Raw genomic sequence first — 11,438 nt, 5'->3', positions numbered from 1 at the left:
AACATGTGTGTATATATATTGTATATAACATGTATATTCCAAGTAATACACCTGGAATATACGTTTATAAAATACAATGTGTGTGTGAATAAATAAACGAATACGGGAGAAGGGAAACCTCTTCCTTAGAGGAAGATGCCAACCGATAAATGTGGAAGGTGTAGCATAATTAGAGCAGTCACCATTTGACAGCCGTCATAAAATACTTGTTCCAGGGAAGAGGCATCACTAGAGGGTAAAACCGGTGAGTGAAGGTTTTCTGGGGATAGGAGATTTACATAGTTCCAATATATCTCTCTGCAAGATCATTATCTATTACCAAAAAATATAGGAACTTCACAGCGGAAAAAGCTGGCAGACACCACCTTAATCAAGATCTCAAAACTGACATCAGAGCCCACAGCAAATAGACACATGCCCTTGGTATGAGGCACTGAGAAGCTTACAATGTCACTTCTGTGAGATTCCTTCCAAAAACGTGTCATCTGAATCTCATAAGGAAGAAACACAAGACAAACTCGATTTGAGGAACGTTCCACAAAACATCTGGTCAGTAATCTTTTAAAAAATGTCAACATCATAAAAGAAGAACATAAGTGAGGAGTTGTCCAGATTCAAGGACACGAATTAAGACACGAAAACTGAATGTGACTCATTAGCTGAGAGTTTCTTTTGCGATAACGGACATTCCTGGGACAATCGGCAAAATCTGAATAAGGTCCGTAGATTAGATCCCATAATGCATCCGTGTCAACTTCCCTGATGCAGACAATTATACCAGGTGTTGTAAGAAAACGTCTCCTTCCTCAGAAGAGAGTGTCCTTGTTCTTAGGAAATACTGAAGCATTGAGAGATAAAGGGGGGGTCTCATGTCTGCAACTCCCTCTTAAATAGAAAAGAAAAAAGGCAAAGAAGATGATCACGGAAATGCAGTAAGTGTTCACATCTGGGGACGCTGCATGAAGGGTAGAGGGGAATTCTTTGGAGTATTTGTGTGGCTTTTCTGCAAGTCTGAAATGACGTCAGAAGAAAAAATTTAAAAACCCAGAAATCTGTCTAGTAAATCAACAGCTAAATAAAATGTACCTCTTTGTTCCTCCTGTTCTGCTGTGGTCTCCCTTCCCTGAGAACAGCAGGGGCTGCTGCCTGAAGGCCCAGGGCAGGGTTTTAGATGGAAAAAAAATGCCAGGAACGCACAACATATTTGTTAAAATAATGGTATCCAACTAACGTGTATACAGCATTTATTATGCACCAGGCTTCCAAATGCTTTAAAAAAACTGTACTAACTTCTTGGAATCTCGTAACAACCATACAAAGTAGCTGCTATTACAGCACTATTCACAATAGCCAAGACATGGAAACAACCTAAATGTAAACAGATGAATGGATACAGATGTGCTACATGTATACAATGGAACACTACTCAGCCATAAAAAAAACATAATGCCATTTGCAGCAACATGGGTGGACCTAGAGATTATCATACTAAGTGAAGTCAGACAGAGAAAAACAAATACCATATGATATCACTTATATGCGGAATCTAAAATATGACCCAAACGAACTTATCTACGAAACAGAAACAGACTCACAGACATAGACGACAGACTCGTGTTTGCCAAGGGGGAGGGGGAGTGGGGGAGGGATGGAGTGGGAGTTTGGGATTAGCAGATGCAAACCATTATATAGAGAATGCAGAAACAACAAGGTCCTACTGTAGAGCACAGGGAAATATATTCAATATCCTGTGATAAACCATAATGGAAAAGAATATGAAAAAAATATATATGTGTATTACTGAGTCACTTTGCTGTACAGCAGACATTAACACAACATTGTATATCAACTATACTTCAATAAAATAAATTTTAAAAAAACACAAAGTAGCTGCTATTACTGTTCCCATTTTATATATGAGGAAACTGATGCACAGAGAGGTTGAGTAACCCATCCAAGGTTTCACAGAGTATAAGTAGTAGAGCTGGGATTTGAACCCAGGCCCACTGGCTCCAGATTCTTTTCCCACCCCTCAAAAGTGTCATGTTGGGGCGATTTAAAGGTTCAAACTATGAGGGGCTGAAAAGGGAAAATGGGACACAGGGCACAGACTGGAGACTGCAGCCCCAACACTCACTAATTCCCAGAGTGCTGCCCCAACAGTGAGCTACAGAGGGGCTGGGGCAAAGACCCCAAAGATTGAATGGTGGCAAATCCAAGTGTCCAGGGAGATAAGCTATCACGTGGACAACAGCTACCACTGCTCAGCCTGCAGGACTGGTGTCTACCTGTTAGATTGGGTTGAACAGTATCCCTCCCAAATTCATGCCTTCCTGGAACCTCAGAACGTGACCTTGTTTTGAATTGGGATCTTTGTAGATGTAATTAGTTAAGGATCTTGAAATGGCCACGTAAGCTGGGGCAGAGTGATGGGAGTGATGCGGTCATATAAGCCAAGGGATGCCTGGGGCCCCCAGAAGCTGGAAGAGGCAGGAGGGACACTCCTCTGAAATCTTCAGAGAGAGCGTGGCCCTGCCCACACCTTGATTTCAGACTCTGGCTTCCAGAACTGTGAGAGAATACATTTCTGTTGTTTAAGTCACGGGACCTGTGGTCACTTGTTACAGCAGCTCTGAGAAATTACACCTGTGGAAGTTCCCAAGTGAGCTGCATCTTAACTACCCAAGGTCCCTTCTCCCATTCTTCTCCATAGGACCCGCTTTACAGTTGGATTTGCAATGTGCTCAGGAAAAAAACATGCATCTCTCCCAACTTCCTTGCAGCTAGGAATGGCTGTTGGACCCAATTCTGACCAACAAGTTGTCAGTGGAAATTTACCGGCTGCGACCTCTGGGAAAGCTATGCTTCCGTTGTTTTTCTGGGTGAGTTAGACTTGGGTTCTACTCTCCCAGCGATGGCAGAGTGGCTACAATCAGACCAACCATTCTATACGTGGCAACCATAAACTCCAGACAAAATATAAAATACAAGTCTCTGATGGTTATTGGGAGAAGCAAAGGCAGGCAGAAACTGCATGGGAGTCAACACTTGGAGGAAGGGGACTGCACTGTGTGAATCTCCAGTGGTTTTCAACTTTTTGCCTGAATACAGCCCTAGTCAGCATCCTATAGGAGTGGCTAAACGTCTAAAAGAAGCCTTAAATCTTGAAGAACCAGGGGATGCAGCAGCTGGAAAGTGAGGAGGGAACCTCCAGAAAGGAGAGAGTTGTAGAAGAGGAATGCCAAATTCTGGGTACAAGCTCTGCCCAAGTCTCTGGCTGACCCCTGAACCATGCATGCACACAGCAGACTCCCAGCAGCTCAGCAAAGGCCAACAGCACCGAGAGTGATTTCAGTTACAGGCCACTGCAGTGGAGTAGCGTTGGAGTCCAGACAAGTTAATTCCCTGCTCAAACAAAATGTAACAATCTAGAATCTCCAGGATGCCTTACTGACAATGTCCAAGATACCATCTAAAATTACTAGACATACAAAGAAATAAACAAACCAAAAAATGTGTCCATCCTCAAGAGAAGAGGTCAGCACACCATGGCCCAGGGGACGGCCGTCTGCTTTTCCTTTCTTTCTTTTTTTTTTTTTTTGGTTTACTTTTAAAAATGAAGTTTTACTGGAACACAGTCATGTTCATCCACTTACATATCGCCTATGGCTGCTCTCAGACTACAACCACAAAGTTAAATGGTGACAGAGACGCTACCGCTCACAACCCTAAAATATTTATCAATTGGACCCTTTAAGAAAAGGGTTTGCCAACCCCTGTGCAAGAGAAAAGACAGTGAATGGTGACTGGTCCAGATACACGGATTAGCTGATCTATATCTATGTTGAAGTCATAAAGAAAAATACATTCGAAATAAATGAAAAAATGAGAAATTTCACCAAGAATTAGAAAAGTAGGAAAAGAACCAACTGGACATTCTAGAATTGAAAGATACAATTTCTGTAATAAAAGGGGGCAACATCACCTGCCATGTGGCTTCTGCCTTTTGAAACGTCTCTTCCTTTCCGGAACATCTATGACTTGCTGGAGGTGAACCAGTCATCTTTCTTTTTTAAAAAATTAACTGATTTATTTATTTATTTTTGGCTGCGTTGGGTCTTTGTTGCTGCGTGCGGGCTTTCTCTAGTTGCGGCGAGCGGGGGCTACTCTTTGTTGCAGGCGTGGGCTTCTCATTGCGGTGGCTTCTCTTGTTGCAGAACACAGGCTCTAGGCGCACCGGCTTCAGTAGTTGTGGCACGCAGGCTCCGTAGTTGTGGCTCATGGGCTTAGTTGCTCTGTGGCATGCGGGATCTTCCTGGGCCAGGGCTCGAACCTGTGTCCCCTGCACTGACAGGCAGATTCTTAACCGCTGCGCCACCAGAGAAGTTCAAAGCAGTCATCTTTCAACCACAAGGACACGTGCCATGTGCTATGGCTGGCAGAGCAGTAAGTGGGAAGGAACCTGGTCCTTGAGAACTTCCCAAGCACTGCACCCTGCTCATCTAGGAAATGGAAATTTCTCACAGCATCCTCACCCTCCTACCTTCCACTGTGGTTGGGTCTCTGTTACATGCAGCCCAACACATTCCTAGCTGACATTTTGACAAAGAAAATCTAATGAGGATTTGAATTATTCTATTTGACAAGTGTATTGAACTAGCAAGTTGCTGATGGAGATGTGTGCTTATTAGATGAGACAGCATGTGTCTGGTGCCCATTCAGTCCTGGCACATAGTGGCACTCGGCACAGGTGAGTTCCTTTGCCATCTTCCTGGGTCAGGTAGGGGCGGGGCAGTGGGCCTGGGCTAGTGACAGCAGGATGGAGAGGAAATACCCTTGGGACCACAGCCATGTTTGGGGTAAGAAGGTGAGAGCAGGCGAGCTGGGAGCCTGCTCCCTGACGAGCCAGCCCATCCCCGTCCAGTGTGGTGGCAGCCAGGTCCCACAGGGAGGCCTTCTGCCCACCTCGGAGGCAGGCCAGGCACTGACAGAAGAATTGGTTTAATGGTCTGTCTCCCTGGTCCTTGGGTGAAGGCTGCTACCAGTTTAGTTGGCCAAGATGAAAGAGTCAAAGGAATGCCATGAGGTTTTCAACACCTGGGCCTTTGGCAACAAATTAATTTTTTTAAGGGGCTAAAAGACTTTTTAAGGCCCAGTGGTCAGCTAGGACAGGTTTTGGTTTGGTGTGAAAAACTGGAAGGAAAATGGATAAAACAAACAAACAAAATCGAACCCAGTAAGACATAACGGCTTCAGGACCACCTACAAAGTTGTAGGATTTTTGTTTTTCCTTTATAGAATGAAGGGGCCATGGTTGGAGGAGCCAGGATTCCACAGCTCATGTCACCCCTTCTGTGGGTCCCCAGGGCCCTCTGGGCAGGGCGGAGGAGGGAAAGGCAGGTCTCTGCTGGGAGCCAGAATCCGGAAAGAGGATTTAAAGTAGATCTAGTCTGAGGATCCTCCAGCTTCTGCTTGTATTCTTCCAAGGATGAGCAGCTCACTCCCTCTTCACAAGGGCCATTTCATCTTTGGAAGTTCCACCAATTTGAATCTTCTTTTTTGTATTTGGTAGAAATCTGTCTCCCTGTGGCATGTAACCACTGGCACTAGTTCCATGCTGCAAAGCAATACGGTGATCAAATGTGGCGGCTGTGTGTGCCCACCGAGGGCTGAGCACGTCTCAAGGTCGACCTCATTTAATCCGCATAACCACCCCTTGGAGTAGACACTGTTATTATTTCCCTTTAATGGAGGAGGCCACTGATGCTCAGAGAGGTTGAGCGACTTGCCCGGCATCACACAGCTGGTGAAGAGCTGATGTGGGAGTCAAACTCCGGCATGTCTGCGACCGAGCTCTTAACTCTTACACCGCATGACCCCTTCATGGCCCCCGGTCAGCCTCTCTTTACTCTAAACCTTCCTGTTCTATCCCGATTCCTCGTGATAAACCTAGGAATGGGCACGTGACCCATCAGTGATGAAAGGGATTTAGAAACAAGTCTGCTGGGTGATCCCGGGAAAGATCTTCTTCCCTGAGAAAAGAGAGAATGCTGTGAGGAGGACCCACCCCCTCATCCCTTCGTCCCTTCTCAGACTCAGTGTGGAGACAGTTTGCGGCCGGTGGCCGTCCTGACCACAGAGGATGGGGCGAGGTTTGCTGACCAGGTGTCCCGACATCTCTGAGCTGCTGTCCCCGAATCATCTCCCTCCTGACTTCTCACGTAAGATATCTGAACGTTTTTCCGAGCAATGATTCTGCAATTAAACCAGCAGCAGAATCCCCCTGAGGGCTTGTTAACTCCCAGAGGTCTGACTCACTGGGTTTAGGCTGGGGCCTGAGAATCTGTCTTTCTGACAAGTCCTGGGGCTGTTAGATGGGGTCTGTGTTATCTGCAGCCCCAAAGCATGCCAACCAGTACGCAGAGTTGCCATTATTAGTCAAGCACCTTTCAGCCTACAGCTCCCCTGTAATCTCTGCCCTGCGGTGAGGATGCTGTGAGAAATTCCCATTTCCGAGATGAGCAGCCTGAGGTCCAAAGAGGCAAGAGTGACTTGTCTGAGGTCCCTCGATTGGTAAGAGGTGGAGCTGCCCAGGGACTCCCAAGTCCGTGCTCTGTCCCTGTGTCACCTTGTGCCGGCGCCCCCTCTGTTGGGGGTTCCCAAGCAGCGTGGCGCTGGCATTCAGCCCGCTTACAGCACTCCTGCAGACCTTTGCTGCCTCTCAGACGGATTCTGCAAGAAGGAAGGGCCAGCTCCCTCCTCAGCTGCCAGTACATCGTTTGTATGTTGGAGGTTTGGGGCCCAGAAGTTTGGGGCCTGGGATTGTGGCATCCTGGGAGGTCAGAAGAACTTCCAGAAACAGGAGAAAGAGGCACACCAAGGAAGGCTGCAGATTCTGCGGGAGGAAAGCTGGAAGGAAGGCTCCCAATGCCCTGGGGTTGCTGTCAGTGGGGTTGGGGAGGGCATTTCTACGGCCTTGACAATGCATCGTCAGAAACCAGTATTTCCCAAACATCAGTCACTATTCCCCCATCTTCGTGGGTTCTGCGGCCCACCTGCACACCTGCTTATGTGATATTTTAAAATCAACATTTAAAAAGCCTTAGATATACTTAGTAAAAAGGAAACCTGGGAGGGCTTCCCTGGTGGCGCAGTGGTTGAGAGTCCGCCTGCCGATGCAGGGGACACGGGTTCGTGCCCCGGTCCGGGAAGATCCCACATGCTGCAGAGCGGCTGGGCCTGTGAGCCATGGCCGCTGAGCCTGCGCGTCCGGAGCCTGTGCTCCGCAGCGGGAGAGGCCACAGCAGTGAGAGGCCCGCGTACCGCAAAAAAAAAAAAAAGGAAAGCTGGGAATCCCATGGTGGTCTAGCAGTTAGGACTCTGAGCTTCCACTGCAGGGGGCACGGGTTCGATCCCTGGTCAGGGAACTAAGATCCCGCATGCCACATGCGCAGCCAAAGAATTTTAAAAACTTAAAAAAAAAAGGAAAGGTAACTCCGCCATCAATGAAAATGAGAAGCACTTGTTATACATAGAAGGCCCATGAAAGCAAAGGCGGAGGGTGGGTGGCGGGAAGGAAGTCAGCCAGGAGCTCCCTGAGTCGCTCGTAGCTGACAGCGCTTGGAACACGGGGACACAAGACTCAACTGGGCACAAGGGGGCTGATGCCTGGGAAGATGGTGACTGTTAAGGACTGAACTGGGTTCCCCCCTCCCCAAATGCATATGTCGGAAGCCTTAACGCCTGACATGACTGTATCTGGAGATGGAGCCTTTTAAGGAGATAATTAAAGTTAAATGGAGTCTACAGGATAAGGCCCTGATCCCATAGGACCTGTGTCCTTATAAGATGAGGAAGAGACACCAGGGATGCTCGAACAAAGAAGAGGACACAGTGAGATGGTGGCCGTCTGCAAGCCAAGGAGAGAGGCCTCAGGAGAAAGCAGCCCTGCGGCCCCTTGATCTTGGACTGCCAGCCTCTGGAAGTGTGGGGAAATAAACCTCTGTGGTGTGAGCTCCCCCGCCTGCGGTGCCCAAGCTGACTAGGACAGTGCTGGAATGAGGCTAAGCCTGTCGTACTCACCACGCAGAGTGTGATTTGGAGGTCAGCAGTCTCAGCGCCACCGGGAGCCCGTGGCAACTGCAGTCCCTCAGGCCCCAGCCCAGACCTGCCAGACCCGGAACCTGCGTTTCGACAAGCCCCGCCCCCCGCCCCCCGCCCCACGTGATTCGCGCACATCTCAGGTGAAAATACTGCAGCAATTAGCATCTGGACGCCCCGGGCGCCACGTTCCTGGGAGGAGTGGCGTAGAAAATAGTAACGAGCCTGCAAGGAGGTTTCCATTGTTTTATTCCACAGACTGTTGAGATGTGTCCGTAAGAGATAACGTCCCAGAGACGTTTTAGAAATCAAACCAGTTTTATTGAAACGACAGCAACGTGGTCCCTGTTCATGCGAAGCACACACAACGTTTACAATAAACTTTTGTACACAGGAAGTAGTAAAATACATCATTTTTCATAGAAAAAAGCACACACGTAAGCTGCGGGCTGAGTGAGCCTACAGACAGTATGAAAAATCAGAACACGATGGGGAACAAATCAGAAGGACACCAAAATTTTTCATTTTGGGGGGCCCAGTAACACTGTTGGCCGGAGTTATGTTTTTATGGGTTTAGTGCTGAGGGCATGACGGCCCTTTAAACACGCTAAATTAGAAGGGGGTCCCTGATTACAAGGTCTTATACTTTGTAGCACTGTGTCCATTTCCAGAAGATAAATGGTTCCAGTTTCACAATGTTTGTGAAGGTGAAAAAGACAGCAAGGTCTGGTTCTGGGCGAGGAGTTTCCAGCCCATCAGACGGCCGGTTAATGAGGCGTTCAGGAACTCGGGAATTTGATTTCAACATGAGAGCAGTCCACTCACATTGGACGTTTCAGATTCTCCCTCCGGCAGGATGCTTCAAAGGCAAACCTACTGAAATTCCCCAGGACCGTCACTAATTCTAAAAACCCAAGCTTGCAGTCTGGACATGGCCACAGACATAAAGGCCTGGTGACAAGCAAAAGTCCGACAGCATAATACCTAGCATCCGGACGGTTCCAAGGACTCAGATCTTTGGCAGGAACTAGACGCGGTATCGGACAGTCTGACCAAATTCTTCCGCACTGACATTTGGAGTCGAACAGTCAGTACTTACGCATTATAACAAGCCCACAATGCACGAAGCAAAAACACAGTCCGCGCATCTCAGCTCTGTCAAGCTAAGAGTTTCATTACTTTTACAAACTCCTTTGGGGTGGGGGTGGGGGGAAGCTATCTACCTTCTGTTTCTTCACTAATTAGGGTTGCCCTGAAACAACACACCAACTTGGTTCCCCAGGTGGAGTTCCTTGTCCAGACTCTGTTAGGTTTTGTTTGTTTGTTCATTTTAAACTTTCTGCTCGTTCTTCTGCCTTTGAAATATTCTGATGGAGACTGAAATCAACTTTGAAGTCAGCATTCACGAAAAGTGATCTACTGGCCAGCCTGGTGGAGGAGGGTGGAATTTTACCTTCTGCAAAGAAATGCTATTTACAAAAGGGTATTTTATTTCACTGTGGGTTTTGGGTCTAGGCTGCTGAAGAAGTTTTGTACAGCGACGGCAGCCAGAGAGCACCGCACTCCTCAGAGCCTCAGGAACATTTGGCAAGAACTGTTTCACAAAAATAGGAAGAGAAATCCTTCCAGTGTGTTACCATCTCCTGTTGTTATGCCGCAGGACGGTTTCATAACTGCAGGCTGTCCCTCTTCCCAGAGCTGCTAACCTCGGCGAGGAATGTACTGAGGAATGAAGCCATTCCTCTCATGGCTAAAAAAATAGGTCATCCGTCGGACGGGAAATCTGCACAATTCAGTGCCGTTTTTTAAAGGCAGCAACAAAACAGCCCTACTTTGGCTGTTCTTAGACATCTCGGTGGAACCCACAAAGACAAGGAGTCGGAAAGAAAAAAGTGGGCTTCAAACAGAATTGTTTGCCAAGCAAAGACCCTGGCGGGAGACACAAAAACCAGTCTGGGCAGGGTGTGACCCACAGCAGGGAGGGGATCAAGAAAGGGTCCTGGTTCATTAGTCCTCAGTGAGACCAAAGGTCACGGCAGCAAATAGACGGGCCACGTGGACGAAGGGAAGGACCAAGACAAGACATATCTCTGGAGTTACGGCTGAACTCGAAGGAAACCAGCACTGCTGTGTATAGAACCAGCCTGCACAGAGCAGGACGGGAAGAGGACGGGTGCCAGGGCAGAGTCCCCTTGTTCCGGCCCATTTGTCTGACCAGCAAACATGAAACCCATTTTTCTCCATTGGTAGGGACGGCCTGTGTTTTTTAATGTTTTAAATAGCTACCTCTACTCCATCCCTGAAACTCCCCCCTGAGCGTTCTCGGTACGCCCCTTCCCACACCCCTGAATGCCTCGCAGTGTCAGCTCCACAGCCTTTGGAATGCTCTCTGCATCCACAACAGAACACCTCCCAGGGGGAGACCCCCGGGCCTCAGCAGGATGGTCACCGGCTGTCTGCTCAGGACCCCAAGATGCTCCCCTGGGTGGAGCTGAGACCAAGGCACGGCGGATGGGACACGACGCCAATCAAAGGAAGTTTCCCCGGCCCACCCCCCAAACGACAAAATAAAAATAAAAAGCGAACCCCCGAAGCCCTCTTGAAGACGCCCCCTTCTCCCCGACCCTGCAAGCTCACGGCCTGACGGCAAAGATCCGGAAGGCCTTTCCGTCTCGAGGGGTCCTCAAGCTGAAAAAGAAGGGAGAGCACATGTTACCGAAAGATCTGCAGGGATGGAGCGGGAACGGGGGGGGGAACTGGGTGTCCCCAAGTCCCCGCGGTGGAGGAAGCATGGCCGAGGGACAGTTGGCGAAGCTGTTGGGAGCAGAGCATGCCCCAGCCAGGAGGAGCTGGCAAAGCCCTCTGCCTCTGCAGACGCGCCTGGGTCTCAACTGAGGTCAGGGTTGTTAACTTGGAATTTGCTGGCCCCTGTCTGCCTGAACTGAACCCAGCCTCCAAGACTTCTGCCTGGTTTTTGGTACCACCTGTCAACCCAGAGAGTGGCCACCTGCTTGACCGATGAATAGGACGGCATTATAACAAGAATGCACGTGCTCCTGTTACCAGAATGGGCGCACCGATCCGACTGGGCTCACATATTGTGCAAAGGATTTTCTGTACGCCTTTACCTCCTTCCTATGAAGACCCATTAGTATCCCTATTTTGCAGGCAAAGGAGAAATTAAGCTTCTGCCAGGTCACACAGCCAGTAAAAACCACCCTCTCAAGATAGGAGCTAAATCCTTTAGCTAACTGAATGCCTTTAAAAACAACAAACAAACAAACACAAACTTCATTAAGATATAACATGCCATGAAATTCACACTTCTGAAGCGTACA

General features: G+C 48.4%; 1 protein-coding gene across 1 annotated transcript in view; it reads right to left on the bottom strand.

The window, feature by feature from the left end:
- Nucleotides 1–8,332: 8,332 nt before the first annotated feature.
- CRISPLD2 (cysteine rich secretory protein LCCL domain containing 2) overlaps nucleotides 8,333–11,438 on the bottom strand; it is a 67,389-nt gene continuing 64,283 nt past the window's right edge. Inside the window, exon 15 of the mRNA XM_060130590.1 lies at nucleotides 8,333–10,788. Within this exon, the coding sequence (XP_059986573.1) occupies nucleotides 10,734–10,788 (55 nt within the window). The 3' untranslated portion in view covers nucleotides 8,333–10,733. The remainder of the gene's footprint in view (nucleotides 10,789–11,438) is intronic.

The sequence above is a fragment of the Lagenorhynchus albirostris genome, chromosome 19 (genome assembly GCF_949774975.1).
Source record: "Lagenorhynchus albirostris chromosome 19, mLagAlb1.1, whole genome shotgun sequence".
Classification (NCBI taxonomy): Eukaryota; Metazoa; Chordata; class Mammalia; order Artiodactyla; family Delphinidae; genus Lagenorhynchus; species Lagenorhynchus albirostris.
Note: the sequence above shows the minus strand (reverse complement) of the source record. Positions and strands in the feature narration are given on the sequence as shown.